Source organism: Canis aureus, chromosome 32 (assembly GCF_053574225.1).
Source record: "Canis aureus isolate CA01 chromosome 32, VMU_Caureus_v.1.0, whole genome shotgun sequence".
Taxonomy (NCBI): Eukaryota; Metazoa; Chordata; class Mammalia; order Carnivora; family Canidae; genus Canis; species Canis aureus.
The window spans coordinates 25,971,799-25,991,087 of NC_135642.1; the positions used below are offsets into that span (position 1 = coordinate 25,971,799).

Consider the following 19,289-nt stretch of genomic DNA (forward strand, 5'->3'; position numbering starts at 1 on the left):
TCTTCTATACATACCAAATGGGTTGGTTGATAGTGTTGTTCAAATCTATTACGTATTTACCGACATTTTTTTTGTCTAGTTGTTTTATCATTATTGAGAGAGGAGTGATAAAATCTTCAACTATTCCCTACATCTATCAATTTCTACTTTATAATTTTGAAGGTCTTTTATTAGGTATATGTTCCTGATGACTAAGACCTCTTATGGTCATGAAATGTCCCTCTTTATCTCTAGTAATACTTTTCATCCTAAAGTCTACTTATCTAATGTTAGTACAACCTTACCAGGGTTTTGTTTGTTTGTTTGGGGCTTTTTCTTTTTTTATGGCTTAGTGTTTGAATGGTCTTTTTTTGTACTTTTACTTTTGACCTGTGTCTTTATAGTCAAAGTGTATCTATTAAGAACATATGGTTGAATCTTGGGTTTCTTTTTTTTCCCAGTATTTATTGAGATGGTTGGTTTTATGACCATCATCTTTCTTTCTTTTTTTTTTTTTTTTTGACCATCATCTTTCTATTTCTATTCTATTTCTCTTTTATTCCCTTTATCTTTTTAAAAAATTACTATTTATTGATATTTCATTTTCTTTCCTTTACTGATTTTTTTGCCTATCATTTTCCATTTTAATTTTTTAGTGGCTGCTTTGAGGATTACCATATGCATCTTTAAAGTATCACAATTTTAACAGCCAGAGTTGAGCTATTTAGATCTCTTTCAAGAGAACCTGCATAGCTGATCAACAGCCTCCAAATAACCACACACCTTTGAATCTACCCAGTATGTTCTCCTGGCGTTCTCCCAAAGACTGGGCATAGCAGGGATCTAGAGCCTGGTCATTCATGCCTAACAGATAATCTTTCCTGGGAAAATCTTCATCGGCTTGGGTAAGAGTTTCTCAGAACCGTGCTGCAATGTGGGACTCTTCCTACCAATCCTTTTCCCCCTCCCTGCACAAGTATTAGCCTGCATCATGATGAGAAGGCTCTTTCCATTTGTGCATCCTTCTTCTTTAACCTTCACAGGTGCTTCCCCAATAAACCTCTTGTGTATCTAATTCTATCTGAGTGTCTGTTTCTTAGAGGGCCTAAGCCAACACAGATGGTATGAGTGGTGGGGTTTTAGGACCAGTCCACACTTACCTGCTGTCAAGAAGCTCCCCACCCTGAGAAGAAAGTGGGACACATATAGTCCCTGGCTTAAGGTAGTGGTCAATTCCTAGAGACTTCTCCAGTAGTGTACTGGGGAAATGTCCTGGCTGAAATTCAGCTTGTACTGAGTCCACTGGTTCTGTGGTTCCACCCAGTAGTCATTTCCCTGGTTTTCAATGTAAAATTGGCATTGACACACTGGAACTTGGGTCCCCTCACTACCACCACCACCACGTTGAATCCATGGCTTATGGAATAAGAGCTACTCAAAGTGAGAAAGCCAAGTGGAAGCCTCTGAAACTGTTCTCCCTCTGGTCAAGGTAATACATCCAAAACATTGATTAGATATGACAATAAAAGCACAAGCAATAAAAGAAAAAATAAATTGAACATCCTCAAAATTAATAACTTTCATGCTTCAAAGAATACCATCAATAAAATCAAAACAGACAACCCATGGAAAGGAAGAAAATTTTTGCAAATCATGTATCTGACAGGGACTTGTATCCAAAAATACAAAGAACTATGACAACTCAATAATAAAGATAAATAATCCAATTACAAAATGGGCAAAGAATCCAAACAGACATTTCTCCAAAGAAGATATACAAATGTTCAATAAACTCATGAAAAGATGTTCATTATCATTAGCCATCAGAGAAATACAAATCAAAACCATAGTGCAATACCATTTCACACTAGGAGGGCTGTAATAAAAACATAGATAACAAGTGTTATCAAGGATGTGGAGAAATCAAAACTCATATACTGCTGGTGAGAATGTAAAGTAAAGCCACTTTGGAAAACAGTTTGGCATTTCTTCATACGACCCAGCAATCCTACTCCTAGGTATATACTTCCAAATGACAATATATATCCACATGCTATTTGTTATAGTTAAAAAGCAGAAACAACCCAAATGTCCATCAACTGATTCATGGATAAATAGAATGTGATTATCCATACAATAGAATATTATTTGGAAATAAAAATAAATGAAGTACTGATACATGCTGTAACATGGTTAAACCTTGGAAACATGCCAAGTGAAAGAAAACAGACACAAAAGACCACATACTATGTGAAACCATTTACATGAAATGGTCAAAATAGGCAAACTTGAGTCAGAAAGTAGATTGGTGGTTACCTGGGACGAGGAGCAGGTGTTGGAGAAAAATGGAAAATGACAGATAATGGGCCTGGCTTTTTTTTTTCAGGCTAATGAAAATGTTCTAAAAGTTGATTTTGTTGATGGTTGCACAACACTATAAATACATTAAGAACCACTGAATGGTAAAATTTGAGAGGGTGAATTGTATGTTATGTAAATTATATCTCAATAAAGCTGTTTAAAATGCAAACAAAAATCTTGCAACCTGGTGGGAATGTCAAAGATTAATACCACTACTAAAGCTCTAAAGGATACAAGGGTGGTTCCTATAACAGGTTCATTTAATTCTCCAGTGTGGTCCTTGCAAAATCCAGATAGATTTTGGAGAATGACTATACATGCAAGCTCAACCAAATAACAGCCTCAATTGCCTGCTGGTTCCCAAACACAGGGAGTCCAGAGTGCTCTGGCAACAGCTGAAGACTGGTTTGATGGGACTCGCTATCTCCCTTGGACTGAGTGTGCTCCCTTTGGGAACTTAGACCTCTAACTCAGGAAAGCCCAGAGTTCTAGGCTGGAAAGCACATAGTCCTCCATTTTGTTTGGAAATGATGACAGGTGGGGCCACTCCTACTTCTAACTCCTTTCTGTTGCAAGCACAGCTTCATACCGAAGTCTCTGGTTTAGTGAATAAACTGGCCCCCCATCTTTGCAGACTATTGTCTCCATACTGGTGCTTCAATTGTGCCTACTGTAGGCCATTCCAGTATTCTTTGAGGATCCAGCTTCTGGATGATGTGACAGGTGATATAACCAATGGATCCCATTGTCATGAGTTCATTCCTGCACTTCTTTAACTATGAATTGGGTCCCCTAGAGGGTTGAAATATGTGGATTTCTAACCCTATAAAACATGCACCTGTAAGTCCCCAGACAGTTTTGCTGGTTGATGTTCTGCAAACTGAAAAGGCAAACCCATACCAAGAAGTAATCTGAGAATGAATTACTGGCCCTTTCAGAATGGGAGGGACCCAATTTGGTAAACTTACCCCAAAATGGCTATGGTCGTGAGGGTTAATGTTTCACAGTTTTTTCTTATAAAATATTTGTCTGGTTTTGGTATCAGGGTAATGATGGCCTCATGAATGAATTGGGACATGTTCCCTTCTCTGTTTTCAGTAAGACACTGTGTAGGATTAGAATTATTTATTCCTTAAATGTGTGATAGAATTCAGCAGCAAAACCACCTGGGCCTGAAGTTTTCTTTGTTGGAAGGTTTTTAACTTCAAATGCAGCTTCTTTAAGAGTTATAAAACTTTTCAGGTAATTTATATCTTCTTAAAGTTCTGGTACTACATACCTTTAAAAAGAATTGGTTGGGGATGCCTGGGCGATTCAATGGTTGAGCATCTACCTTTGGCTCAGGGTGTGATCCTGGGGTCTGGGATTGAGTCCCACATCGGGCTTCTTGAGGGGAGCCTGTTTCTCCCTCTGCCTGTGTCTCTCCCTCTCTCTCTCTCTTTCTGTATCTCTCATGAATAAATAAAATCTTTTAAAAAATAATAAAGTTAAAAAAGGAATTGGTTGATTTCATCTAAGTTAATGAATTTAAGGGCACAGAGTTGTTCATAGCATCCCTTACTATCCATTTAATATCTGTAGGTTCTTGATGAATTTGCTGGGTTTTTTATTTATTACTGTCTTTTTGGCTATATCTCTCCATTATTTTTCAGTAGTTGTACTAGGGATTACTTAACTTTTTGTGGATTACTTAAAGTGAATATTGAGCCACTTGAGGTAATATGTAGAAGCCCTATAACCAAAAAGTTCATCTTGTCCTCACTCCTTTATGTTATACCTGTGATACGTACTATACCTACATAAATATCACCAGTGTTAGAATTTTTGCTTTCAACAGCCATAAATATTTTAAGTTATGCAAGAGGAGAACATAATATATTATAATAACCAATATTTACTCTCGGTGTTGCTTTTTCATTTCTAAAGTTAAATTTACTTCAATATCATTTACTTTTAGCCCAGATAATTTCTTTTAGCATTTTCTTTTTATTTATTTATTTATTTATTTATTTATTTATTTATTTATTTATTTATTTATTTATGATAGTCACACAGAGAGAGAGAGAGAGAGAGAGAGAGAGGCAGAGACATAGGCAGAGGGAGAAGCAGGCTCCATGCACCGGGAGCCCGACGTGGGATTTGATCCCAGGTCTCCAGGATCGCGCCCTGGGCCACAGGCAGGTGCTAAACCGCTGCGCCACGCAGGGATCCCTAGCATTTTCTTTAGAGTACATCTATTGGCAATAAATTCTCTTATTTTTCCTCAGCTTAGAATACCTTTATTACTCTATCATTCCTGAAGGATATTTTTGTTAGGTATAGAACTTTGAGTTGACTCTTCTTTCTTCCTTTGTTACCTTAATTATATTGTTTCACCATAGCATCTAAGGAGAAACCTTTTGCTATTTAAATCATTATTCCACTACCATTTTCCAAGCTGTCTTCAAAATTTCTCCATTACCTTTGGTTCCAGCAATTTGACTAGGATGTGTCTGAGCATGGTTTTCTTTGCATATACTCTGTGTTTTTCTTTAAGCTTTAAAGATTTGAAAGTTTTTGGCCATTATCTCTTTCAATATTTTTTTCCATCAATGTCTTCTTCCTCTTCTGAGATTTCAATGACCCAACTATTAAACTCTTTTAATATTGTCCACAGATCCCTCAGTCTCTACTAATTTTTTTTCCAATCTTTATTTTCTGTTCTTCAGATTGGATCATTTCTACTGCTTATCTTTAAGTTCAGTAATGCTTTTCACTGTTATCTTCATTCTGCTACTGAGCTTATTCTGTGATTTTAAAAATTTCAGAATGTTCTTAAATTCTAATATTTCTATTTCATCCTTTTTTACAGTTTTTATTCTCTACTTAGAATATGTATCTTCCCATTCATTTCAAGAGTGTTTACTTTTACATCATGGAGCATAACTATAATGGTTATAATAGATGCTTTAATATAGTATTAGCTGTTCTGCTAACTCCAATGTCTGCATTATTTTATGATTGGCACTTCTCTTCTTTTGAGGATTGGTCATACTGTTGTGGTTTGTTGTACGTAAAAAAATTTTATACACATTCTGAATATTCTCTTGTGAGACTTTACATCCTGCTGACATCCTTAATACCTTTACAGTTCTTTATAGCATCAGGTTAAGCTCAATTCCTTATTACTGCAGCATGGCTAAAATTGGAGGTGTCCAATTTTTTTTTTAATTTTTGAAAAATAACAATAGCTGAATACCTTTTTAATGTGATAAAAAATAAAAAGCTATGTTTAATGAAGAAAAGCTGGGTTAATTCCCATTATAATTGGAAACAAAACAAACATCCATCCCTATTACAGCTAAACATTATTTGATATGTGTAAGCCAATTATATTAGAAAGAAAAAAGAGTAAGAGGTACAGAAAAACCTCAATACATTGAAAACACATATATGTCTAAGAAAAACACAATAAAATCAGTAAAATAATAATAAAAGTATAAATAAATAAAACACTCAGCCACTTGGGAATTCTAAAATTCTCTCCTAAGTAATATTTGTGCCAAAGAAACAATCAAAACCAGAGGTTACCAAATCTGGAATTTATTCTGGTGAAAGTAAGCCAGAAATTTAGCTTCATTTTTCCCCATATGACTATCCAGTTGACTCAATACCATTTCCTCCAGAATCCAAAATTTCCAAACTGATTTAAAATTCTGTTTTCATGGCATACTAAATAGAGTAAGGGAGATCTCCTTCTCTACACAAGAAAAACCAGAAGCACTCTAGTTGGTGCTGTTGGCTGGATCTTCAGTAACAGCTTCTCAGACATTTGCTTCAGCAATTTCTTCCCTTCTAATTCACTTTATTAAAACAAAACAAAACGTATAAAAAAAAAATCTTCAAATGTGGAATATAGAAGAGAGGCTTCTGTTTTTCTGACTGAAATCCACTGTGGCACCATACAAGCCTCCAGAGAGGCTGGTGTTTTGGGCATGGTCAGCTACATCAACCATTGCTGAGCATGTAAGTAGGATGGGATTAGATGAATGTGGCAACACGGAGGTCAGTGGTGATCTTAGTAAGAGCAGTTTTATTCCAACGATGCAGATGTCAGTTAGATTAGAGTGGGTTAAGAAATGCATTAGAGAAGCAGACATGATAGGGGGCAGGCAACTCTTTCAAGAAAGTTGATTATTTGTTCTCCTGGGTGGCTCAGTGGTTTAGTGCCTGCCTTCGGCGCAGGGCATGATCCTGGGGTCCCAGGATTGAGTCCCACCTATGTCTCTGCCTCTCTCTCTCTGTCTCTCATGAATGAATGAATGCATGAATGAATGAATGAATAAATAAAATCTTTAACAAACAAACAACAAAACAAGAAAGTTGATTATTCAGGTAAACAGAGAAGTAAGTCCAGAAGTAGGTCAAGGCAGGACCTTTAAAGGATGGAATGTACCAATAGGAATGATCCAGTAGGGAAAGGGAGATTACTATTTTCTATCTCTACCACTGCTGGGAAGTTGTTGGTTCTGGCATAAGCAAGGATTCTGGGATTCAAGGATTCTAGGTACAAAGAGACATTGTCAACTTGAGGGCCACCCTGAGGAGTATGAAATAACTGCTTATTTGGAGTCTGCTCTTATGTGTAGGGAGGAAGGGTGAGGGGAAAGGCAGGAATGTGAATGAAGGGTATATAAGAAGAAAAGAATTTATTTAGTGGTAGGCCCTCATCATCTCTTGTCCAGATCAGTCTATTTAATAAATGACTGGGGAAAGAGAAATATCACATATCACATGATCTTTAAGGGAAAACACCAAAATCTGCTAAACTAGAACAAGACTATTATACAGTCTCTAAATAAGAATTAAAGTATAATAAGATAATTCCAGGTTTACAGTTGCTTTTTACTTCTTTGTTACTTATATACATGTTTTTTTTATAAGATAAATGGTTCTAGGACCATGTCATCAAGGGGATAACTAGATTTAACTCTTTTAAAAATTTTAAAAATCTAGACAAATTCTTATATAAAATACATTTTAGAATATTATAAATGGTAACATCATTCTAACCTGAGAAAATCTGTTTGCTGTTTTATTGAAATAAAATACATACTTACTCTGAATAATATTTCTTCATTCCATTTTGGATTCAAAGTCTAAAAGACAATAAACATAGTATAACTAATTTTTTTTTATATTTTGTCATAGAAAAATAAAACAAAGTATATTTAAAACTTTTTTGAATACTGCTAAGTCTAACCTTTTTAATGGTTTTCGTTTGCATACTTGTAAAAACTCCATTCATTGGGTCATATAGCGTCACTCTCACATAAGGATCACTGTTAAAATAAAAAATAATAATAATAATTGTTGCTTATTCCCAAACTCAGATTGCTCAATTATTAGCAATTCCTACAATTATTTCCTATGCTTAAAAGGAAGGGTTCCTTAGGCAGCAGTAAGTAATTATAGTAATTTTTGCATCTTGTTAAAAAGCTAAAGTACCGTGTTAGTGAAATAGATAAAGAATTGGAAAGAAAAAAAAAAAAAAAGAATTGGAAAGAAAAACTTTTAGTCCAACTTAATGACTTCCAACCTTTTTAGATTTTTGAAATTTTGTTCAATTTTTATTACCTTCTTTCTTTTTTGGGGTTAAGATAGTTAATTTAATGATTCTCAAGACTAGCTTTGCAAGACCTCAGGCTGTTCCAAGTTATCTCATGAGTGCAAAGACTTTTTATAAAATAAGATGGAGTGCTTTCAGTTTAAAATAATTATGTGTTATATAACCCCTTCTACCAAGATACATGGAAAAGAAAAAAATCTTGTGATATTTAAGTTTGCAAAGCAAAAGACTCTAGACACTACTCGTCTGTGGTCAAATTTCTCCCATTTCCAAATCTCCCAAATACTCATGATTCTCTACCACCAACTCCTCCTCCCACTTCTTCATACAACCTTACCTTTAATTGAAAATGGTAATTGAAAAAAATCAAAGCCAACAGGCCACTCCTACATCCTGGTTTTCATCATAACTCACCCTTGCACCTAACCTCAGTGATTCAGGTATTGTGCCCTGTTTGAGGCCAATTCCTCCTTGTGCGAGTTCCTCCCACCTACTCTGGAACCTCATCATCTGTTTTCACTTCTCCCTTCTATATTTTCAGGGTTTTTTTTGACCTACATTTTTCTAATCATATAAGTACATTTTTAACCCTCCCTCCTTCCTCCAGCAGACTGAGCTAGATTGTCTTTCTTCCCATCCCAAATTTTCCAAGAAAATAATCTCCAATAATATTAATAACAATAACGACTCATACTTATATAACAATTACTCTGTGCCAGGCACCATTCTAAGAGTTTATATATATTAACTCTTGGGATCCTTATAACTACCTATGAAATAGGTATGGTTATTGTCTTTATTTTGTACAGAGAGATAGCAACTCATCACAGACTATACAGCTAGTCAGTGCAAGAGCAAGAACTGACACTCAAGCACCTGGTTCCAGAGGCCATATAGCCAATCACTTGTCCCTTTCTTTATTTCCTCGGTTCCCACTGCTCTTGAAAGCCCCAGAATTTGGTTTCTACCTCCCCTTTTGAACCACTGCTCTGAAATTGCTCTCCAAAAGTCACCAATTTTGCTTAAACAATCAACACTCTCCAGGAACTTATTTTGTTGGTCCTCTCTATATTCGATGCTACTGATGACTTACTCTTTGAAACTAATCTCATTTGCTTTCATGATGCAACCCCTTTCTGGTTGTCCTCATACTATTCTTCTTCTTTTTTTTTTTTTTTAAGATTTTATTCATTTACTCATGAGAGACACACACACACACACACACAGAGGCAGAGGGAGAAGCAGGCTCCATGCAGGGAGCCTGACGTGGGACTCGATCCCGGGTGTCCAGGGTCAGGCCCTGGGCTGAAGGCGGCGCTAAACCGCTGAGCCACCTGGGCTGCCCCTGTCCTCATACTATTCTAACTGCTCCATCTCGGTCTCTTTTTTAGTCTCCTCTCCTGCAATCTACTACTTAAATACTGAAATTCCCTAAAGTATTACCTTTGGCCTTTTGTTCTTTCAACATTTTCCCTTCACAATATCATCTATGGGTTTAATAACTATGTACTCTCAAATATAAATATTAAATGTAAATATAAATACATATCTTCAATCTTACCACCCAGCTAGACACTTTCACCTGGATAGTCCACAATGTCTGTTTCAGAGTTTTGTCACCCCCCCCCTTTTTTTTTGCCTTTTTCCATGTTACTTATTCACAGTCAACTAGCTATATAAAGGGGGAAAAATGAATTGGCAGGAGTTTTGAGGGAAAATAGGGTATAGGTGGAAGGGTGGGACTTAAATAGAAAATAATCTTACACACAGCTAGACAGAAGATTTGCAGATATGCTTTTTAAAAAATAGTATACTCTGAGGGTAACAGAGGAAGATAAAATCACCATGAATAAAACACACTAGCAACTTCTTATCATTGCATAACCCAAAACAGAAGTCTCAAAAAATGGTATGCATTGTCTGTCATGATTTACAGATACTCATGAAATACATATTTCCAACATGGAAAAATAAAGACTAACATTGAGTAACAGATGAATACAATGCAGAGGGAAATCATGTACATGACAACAGCTATCATCTGGTAGCAAAAATAGATTTAGGCTGATGTTAATATCAAAATTAAAGACATTCAAATAAATTATGCCAATACATTAGGAATACATTATTCCTAATATCATAAGAAAAACTACTTATTGCTCTTATTCATAACTAAAAGGTCTGAGAAGAATTTTGCCCATTTTTTAGCTGGCTGTTTTTATCATATTATTTTTGAGTTGTAAGAGGTCTTTATGTATTATGAATTAAAGGCTTCTATCAAATACATGTTTTGAAAATATCTTCTAATCTATGGCTTGCCTTTTCCTATTCTTACCTGTGTCTCTCAAACAAAAGTTTGTTTTGTTTTAAAGATTTTATTTATTTATTCATGAGTCACAGAGAGAAAGGCAGGGACATAGGCAGAGGGAGGAGCAGGCTCCCCTCAGGGAACCTGATGCAGCACTCAATTCCAGCACCCCGGGATCATGCCCTGAGCCAAAGGTAGATGTTCAACCACTGAGCCACTCAGGTGCCCCTCAAACAAAAGTATTTAATTACGATCAAGTCCATTTCAATATTTTTCTTCCTTTATGGTTCACACTCTCTAAGTCTCACTTAAGAAATCTATGTGTAACCCAGTAGAGCACAGTTTTTCTCCTATGTGTCCTTGTAGAAGTTTTAGAATTTTAGCTCTTATTCATTTTCTATATGATATGTGGTAGGAATGAGGTTTATTTTGTTCCATACAGATAATCCACTGTTCCAGTACCAAAGATTATCCTTCTCTTGAATTATCCTTATGATTATCCTTAACACTTTTTGTTGAAAAGCAACCAGCCATATATACGTGTGCATGTGTTTCAAAACTTTTTCTTCTATTCCATTGAACAATATATCTATTCTTATGCCAATGCCACTGTTTTGATTACTATAGCTGTACAGTAAGTTTTCAAATTAGGTAGCATAACTTCTCCAATTTTGTTCTTTTATGAAATTGTTTTGGTTTATCCTATGTCCTTGACCTTCTATAAAAATAATGGAATCAATTTATTAATTTCTCCAGAAAAACATGCTAGGATTTTGATCGGGATTGTGCCAAATCTAATTAATTTGAAGAAAGATAAAACTCTAACAAAATGAATGAATCTTCTAGTTCATGAACATATTTATCCATTGATTTAGATCTTTGATTTCCCTCAGCAATGTTTTGTGGTTTTCAGTGCATAGTTCCTGCAAATCTTTTGTTAGATTTATTTCTAAGTTTGTTTGTTCTTCAGTAGGCTACATGGCCATTGTAAAGCCCAACATGGGGCTTGAACTCATGACCCTGAGATCAAGACCTGAGCTAAGACCAAGAATCAGATCCTTCCAACTGAGCCACCCAGGGGCCCCTCTGAGTTTTATTTTTATGTAAATGGATATTTTTAAAATTTATTTTCCAACTGTTCACTGATAGGACATAAAAATATAATTGATTTTGGTACACTGAATTTGTATCTTATGGCCTTGTACCCTATTAGGTCTAGCAGATATTTTTGTAGATTCTTTAAGGCTTTCCATGTACATGATCATGTTGTCTGCAAATAAAGATAGTTTCTTCCTTTTCAGTCTGCATTTCTTCAATTTTTTCTCCTTGCTACATTATACAGCTAGGACATCCAGTACAGTGTTGAATTGACTGTAAGAGCACAAAACTTTGTCTTATTCCTGAATTTAAGTAGAAAACATTCAGGCTGTCACTATTCAGGTTTAGGATATTTCCACTTCTCCCTAGTTTATTAGGAGTTTCTATCATGAATGTGTGCTGAATTTTGTCAGATGCTTTTTTGCTTTCATTGAAATGATCGTGTATTTTTCTTGTATTCTATTAATATGATGAACTACATTAGTTAATTTTTGGATGTTAAACCAATCTTACATTTTATTCCTAGCTTGCTGAGATTTTTTTTTTTTTTTACCATGAACAGACGTTGGGTTTTGCCAAATGTACTTTCTACTACTGAAGAATGTATTTTTTTCTTCTGTATATATTAATATGATGAATTACATTGATAGGTTTAAAAAAAAAAAAACAGAAAATTTATTGTGTGACTAACTGTTGAAATCCTTAAGATGATCCAAATGCCCCAACAGAGTTTAGTTGTTCCTACATGGAATCCACACTTGAATCTGAAGAATATAATTTTTGGGTGCCTCATTCAACCAGTCCCAGTGGTATTTTATCTTTTAGCCTTAGCACCCCAGTTGTAGCTTCTCTTCTTCTTGGCAGGATAGCCATATTTGACTTCTGAAGGCCTTAGGGCCACAGTTGCGGCACACCGTGTATGTCTGTGATGCTTTCCAAATGATGACGTCCCCTTTGTTATCTTGTTTCTACAGTTGAGACCAAAGAGGCTGGAAGAGAAGGCACTTCTACTATAGCCTACACTGATTTACTTTTTTTTAAATGTTGCATAAACTTTATGTTCCTGGGAAAATGTCCACCTGGTCATATATTGTTATATACTGTTTGATTTAGGGCGATTCAAGTTATTTCTTCTGTGATTAATTTTGGTAATTTGTGTCTTCCAAGGATTTTCTCTATTTCATCTACGTTGTATATAATTCCTTATTGATATGAAGTTGTGCAGTGTTCCCTTTTTGTCTTTTTCAATTCCATAGGATGTATAGCAATACCTCTGCTTTCATTCCCATTATGGTAATTTGTACCTTCTCCCTTTTGTTTTTGATCAATCTAGATGGAAGTTTTTTTTTTGTTTTTTGTTTTTTAGATGGAAGTTTAAAATTTTCATTGATCCCTTCAAAAAAGAAGCTTTTGACTGCAATGATTTTTTTCCTATCATTATGTATTTTCTATTTCACTAATTTCTGCCTTTATGTATTTTCTTCCTTCTTACTTTGGAACTAACTTGCTCTTCTTTTTCTAAATTTTTTTTAAGATTTATTTATTCATTTATTTATTCATGAGAGACACAGGGAGAGAGAGAGAGAGAGGCAGAGACACAGGTAGAGGGAGAAGCAGGCTCCATGAAGGGAGCCTGACATGGGACTCAATCTGGGGTCTCCAGGATCACACCCTGGGCTGAAGGTGGCGCTAAACCACTGAGCCACCCAGGCTGCCCTTTTTTCTAATTTCTTAAGATCAGAACTCAAATCATTCATTAGATTTTATTCCTTTTCTAAGGTAGGCATTTTAAAACTATACATTTTCCTTTAAGTATTACTCTAGCTGCATCCCACAAATTTTGATCTTGCTATATTTTCATCTACATTGTTCATTCTGTTCAAAATGTTTTCTAATTTCTCTTGTTTCTTCTTTGACCCATAAATCATTTAGAAGAATACTGTTTTATTTCTAAATATTTGGGATTTTTCTAAATATCATGTAATTATTTATAACTTAATCCCACTGTTATCAGAGAATATCCTGTATATAATTTCAATGTTTTCAAAATTCCTGAGACTTGTCCTAATATGGTCTATGTCTGTGAATGTACCACATGCATTTGAAAAGAATGTGAATTTTGCAGTTTGATTTATTGTTTTATGGCCCAACATATTACGGCTGGCAGGCTCTAGAGTAGCTCCTATTATCCCCACCTGCTAATGTCAGGTTGTGTTACCTTTTGTGTTACCTCCTCTTAAATGTAGGAAGGACCTATGTATCCTAAACAATACATTATGGCAAAAGTGACAAATGTATGACATTTTATTATATAAAGTTATAATCCATCTATTCTTAAATTCCCTCCTTTGCTAGCATTGAAAAAGCATGCTGTTAGGTTGCAAGCTACCATATAAAGAAGGTCATGCAGCAAGGAGCTTAGGGTGGCTCCTGGCTGACAGCCAGCAAAACTGAAGCCCCAGTCTGGCAATCTGCAAGGAACTGAATGTTACCAACAACCACATAAGTTTGAAAGTGGATCCTTTCTCAAATAAGCCTCAGATGAGTCCACAGCCCTGGCCAATACTTTGATTGCAGTTCTAGGAGACCCTGAAGCAGACAACACTGCTAAACCGTGCAAGGATTCTGACCTACAGAAACTACGAGATAGTTTGTTCTTTTAAGCTGCTAAGTTTGTGATAATCATAGTCATGCTTAAATAAATAATACATTTATGGGCTATGCTAGTGAATGTACTATGTCCATCTGAAAAGAATGTATATGTGCAGTTGTTATAAATAGTGTTCCTTATGTTGAAGTTGCTCATAATATTGTACAAATTTACGTTTTTGTTGATTTTCTAACCTAGCTGTTTCATTGACTGCTGAGAGAGGTGTTAATGTCTCCAACTATGATTGTGGAATTTTTTATTTTTTTTTTTATTTTTATTTATTTTTTTTTTAAATTTTTATTTATTCATGATAGGCACACAGTGAGAGAGAGAGAGGCAGAGACACAGGCAGAGGGAGAAGCAGGCTCCACGCACCGGGAGCCTGACGTGGGATTCGATCCTGGATCTCCAGGATCGCGCCCTGGGCCAAAGGCAGGCGCCAAACAGCTGTGCCACCCAGGGATCCCGGAATTTTTTATTTATCTTTTTTATTTATCCTTTTAATTCTGTCTAGCTTTGCTTCATATATTTTCAAGTTCTGCTAACATACATACATTTATGATTGTTTTATAATTTACTTATGATTTATGATTGTTATGGCCTACTGGTTACTCTTTTATTGTTATGACATGTCTGCAAATACTTTCTGGTGTTGAAATCTACTTTATCAGATATTAATATATGACTTCAGTCTTTTTATGCTTACTATCTGCATGGCATATTTCTTTGGGTCTATTTTATTTCACCTTAGTTGTATCTTTATATTTTAAATTTATCTTTTATAAACAACATGTAATCAGGTCTTATTTTTCAATCCATTCTAACAATTTCTGTCTCATACTTACCTTAGTCCACCAATGTTTAATGTTATTATTGATAAGGTTGGATTTAGGTCTACCAATTTATTATTGATTTTCTATTCTTTCCCTTCCCTTTTTTTCCTTTTCTTTCTTTTTTTCTTCCTTCCTTTTTTTTATCATTTAGATCATTTAGTCTTCCTTTTCTGGCCTTTAATTATTTTATTTTTTCAGGAATTTCATCTAAAAATATGACTATAATTCTTTACATTGTTTTCAGTGGTTTATCTAGGTATTACAAAGTGCACCCTTAATTTTTTGTTCCACTTACATTTAATGTTGTACCTACTAACCAGGTCCATAACTGTGTTGAGGAGACAGAGCTGGTGTATTAAATTAAGAATATGCAGATTAGGATCTGCTGAGTGAGGAGGAATAAACCACCCACATGGGGTTGACAGGTAGCTTCCTCAGCATCTGAACTCCCACTTTGGGGAAGTGAAAACCCCACGGTCATTTTGACTGAAGGCATTTTACTATTCCAACACAAAGGAAGTAAAGTCACAAGATTTGTTACTTACAGACCCAAGAAACAGAAGAAAATGGGGAGAAGCAATGGGCCATACAAGGGGCAGTCCTCCGCTACCGGGTCATGAGTGAAGAAGAGAAAGAACAGGGTGACAAGCACCTATTACTTATAAAGTGGTTGGGTGGAGGTCACTAACTTTTTGTGGGCTTACCTCTAAGTAGTTATTTTAAAAAGGTGCCCTGGGAAAAGCATAGGGGTAACTTGTGGCAGGAATCCCAAGCTCAGATCCTTATCTAAATGTCCAGACTCTGCATGTGAGCAGGGTTGTCATAATGTAAAATGCATAGGCAGAAACTAAAAATAGTTGTTCTTTTTGTGAAAATAACCCACTGTCCTTTACACCATAGTTGTTATATATATTCCATCTACATATAATAAAAATCCTGCAAGTAATGTTATAAGTTGTGATTTAAACAGGCATATGTTTAAGTTATGAAAACAAAAATCTTTTTCATATTACCAAATACCATTTTCTTATTCCTTTCTGAGGATCTGAGTTTCTGTTATCTATTATTTTTTAGTTGGAAGAATTTCATTTATTTCTTCTTACAGGGCAAGTCTGCCAATGATAAAATCTCATAGTTCTCTTTTATCTGAAAATGTCATTATTTTGTCATCATCCTGAAGGACATTTTCACTGAATACAGAATTCTGGATTGACAGTTGTTATTCTATTCTTCCATTTTCTTCTGGCCTACAGTTTATGGGGACAAGTCAGCCCTTAACTGAATTGTAGTTCTTATGTATATAATATGTTTCCTTCTCTTTCTTCTGTCGGGATTTTTCTTTATACTTGGCTTTCAACAGCTTGACTATGATGTCCTCAATGGTGGTTCTTAGTGTTATTCTGCTTGGGATTTTTGGATACTATATATTTGTGTCTTTTGTCAATTTTTTTTAATTGGCCATTATTTCTTTTAAAAATGTTTTCTTGGGGCACTGGGTGGCTCAGGGGTTGAGCGTCTGCCTTTGGCTCAGGTCGTGATCCTGGGGTCCTTGGATCGAGTCCCACATCAGGCTCCCTGAAGCAAGCCTGCTTCTCCCTCTGCCTGCTGCCTCTCTGTGTGTCTCTCATGAATAAATAAATAAAATCTTTTAAGAAAATGTTTTCCTTATTCTTTCTCTATTTCTAGGACTCTAACTTCATGTATGTTAGACTGTCTAATATTATCTAACGAGTCCCTGAGTCACTGTTCATTTTTAAAAACTTTTTCTATCTTTGTCTATCTCTTCAGTAGGCTCCACACTTAGTGTGGAATCCAAGACAGGGCTTGAACTCCTCACCCTGAGATTGAGACCTGAGCTGAGATCAAGAGTTGGACACAACCAACTAAGCCACCCATGGGCCCTGTATCTCTTGTTTGCTAATTAGGAAATAATTCCTATTGACCTAATTTTAAGTTCAATTAAGTTTTCCTCTTCATCTGAATTCTATTAATTCCACTCAATTTTTAATTTCAAATATTGTATTTTTCAGTTCTAGAATTTTCATTTTTTATGGTTTCTATCTCATTCTTGAGGTTTCTAATCCTTAGTGGTACAATATGTGTCAAGTATTAAACATGTTTTTGAGCACATATTCCTTTTTCTATTGAGAATGTGTTCCATCTTCCTGATTCCTCATAGATTAATTAATTTTGGAGTATATCCTGGACATTATTAGTGTTAAATTGTAGAGACTATAGGTTAATTATCTTATTTGGACAAGAACCATAACCACGTTTCTTAGGCAGCAACTCATATCTCTATTCAGATCTTTTTTCTTTAGCTAAGCTGTTTTGAATCTGCTATCACATGTGTTATTCAGGGTCAGCAAATATCCAGAGACAAAGTTTGGGAATATACTCTCTGGGTCTATTCCTTCCAGAATTCCCACCATTGCCATGTGGTAGTTCAGATACTGAGAAATCTACTGGAAATGTAATCATTCCACTTTGCACAATAATTTACCAAAAATATTATTATTCAATTATTCATCTATTTAGAAAATATTGTCAACCAGCACAGTTTAAAATTACAACCCTGGGGAGCCTGGGTGGCTCAGTAGGTTAAATGTTTGCCTTCAGCTCAGGTCATGATCCCAGGATCCTGAGATCAAGCCCGAGTCAGACTCCCCATTCAATGAGGAGTCTGCTTCTCTCTTTGCCCCTCCCCCTGTTTGTGCTCTGTTTCTCGTTCTGCATTCTCTCTCTCTCAAATAAAATCTTTAAAAATAATAATAAAATAAAATAAAATACAACCCAACCTAATATACTTACCTAGCTCCCAAGATATCCTTTTTCGCAAGGCCTATTCCAGCTATAACTTTGACCCTCACAATTCGTGAATTTTCCTAAAATATAAAAAATTATATATTATTTTCACATACTTTATAACATGTCTAAGACACATACTTTTAAATATATACATATCAAATAAAGTAATCAGGATATTAAAATTACTTGGAAGACTCTTTTTCAATAATTAATTTGATTAAAAGCTATATAGGAGGGACCCCTGAGTGGCTCAGGTGTTGAGCTTCTGCCTTTGGCTCAGGGCATGATCCCACTGTCACAGGATCAAATCCTGCATCAGGCTCCCAGAAGGAAGCCTGCTTCTCCTTCTGCCTATGTCTCTGCCTCTCTCTCTCTCTCTGAGTCTCTCATGAATAAATAAAATCTTAAAAAAAAAAAAAAGCTACATAGGAGAAAATAAAAACTACATTGTTATTCCTAGATAACTTGATTATCTACAAAGAAAAGACAAAAAACCCTAGAGTTAAATTATTACATTAAGAACTTATCACTGCTTCCAAGAAAATCTATAGTCAAATTCTTAGTACTACTATCTATCATTGTTGCTATGTACACAATAACACAAAATGAAGAGTTTATAATCATTAGTAATAACTATTTAGAAAGGTAATTATTATTTTTAGGTTTTAATTTAAATTCCAGTTAGTTAACATACAGTACATTAGTTTCAGATATACAATATAGTGACTCAACTCTTATACAAAACACCCAGTGCTCACCACAAGCACAGGCCTTAATTCCCATCACCTGTTTAATCCTACCTCCCCTCTGGTAACAATTAGTTTGTTCTCTATAGTTAAGTATCTGTTTCTTGGTTTGCCTCTCTCTCTCTTTTTCACCCTGTGCTCATTCTTTTAAAAATCCCATTTAATAGATTACACATTAAATAAAAACATAGTATGTTGATACTGTAATATATCAAGTAGATATGCATTAAATAAAACCATAGTATATTGAAACTGTAATATATCAAGTCTTAAATTTTCTGGATATCTTAATGCTATTATAATGTTTTATATAAGAATGTCTTTTGAGGGATCCCTGGGTGGCGCAGCGGTTTGGCACCTGCCTTGGGCCCAGGGCGCGATCCTGGAGACCCAGGATCGAATCCCACATCAGGCTCCCGGTGCATGGAGCCTGCTTCTCCCTCTGCCTGTGTCTCTGCCTCTCTCTCTCTCTCTGTGTGACTATCATAAATAAATAAAAATTAAAAAAAAAAAAAGAATGTCTTTTGAGATACATATTGAAATATTCAGGGATAAAGTGTGATAAAGTACAATTTACTCTTAAATCACTCAGCAAAAAAAATGTTGAATGTGAGTGTGTGTCTGTTTGTGTATGTACATAAAGGGAATAAGTAAAATGTTACCAATTTGTGGATCTAGCTGAAGGGTATATAGGTGTTCATTATACTACTATTTTAACCGTGCTGTAGATTTTAAATCATTTGAAATTAAAAGATGAGTAAGAAAATATTATAAAACAGAATGTATATTTTAAAGAATTCCCAGTAAGCAAAACTATTAGCTGCAGAGAAACAGAATTAATAAAAAATGTAAAAAACTGTTATGGGTAAAATTTTAAAAAGTTATTGAAGAACACTTA

General features: G+C 35.2%; 1 protein-coding gene across 2 annotated transcripts in view; it reads right to left on the reverse strand.

Annotated features, from left to right (window-relative positions):
- NEDD4 (NEDD4 E3 ubiquitin protein ligase) overlaps positions 1 to 19,289 on the reverse strand; it is a 123,138-nt gene that overhangs the window by 89,088 nt on the left and 14,761 nt on the right. The window contains exons 2-4 of one of the 2 annotated variants that reach the window (XM_077881190.1): positions 17,649 to 17,722; positions 7,583 to 7,661; positions 7,440 to 7,478 (exon numbers count right to left, since the gene is read on the reverse strand). In XM_077881190.1, coding sequence (XP_077737316.1) covers positions 7,440 to 7,478; positions 7,583 to 7,661; positions 17,649 to 17,722 — 192 coding nt within the window. Of the gene's footprint in view, positions 1 to 7,439; positions 7,479 to 7,582; positions 7,662 to 17,648; positions 17,723 to 19,289 lie in introns of those variants that run through there. The other variant, XM_077881191.1, reaches the window with a different exon arrangement.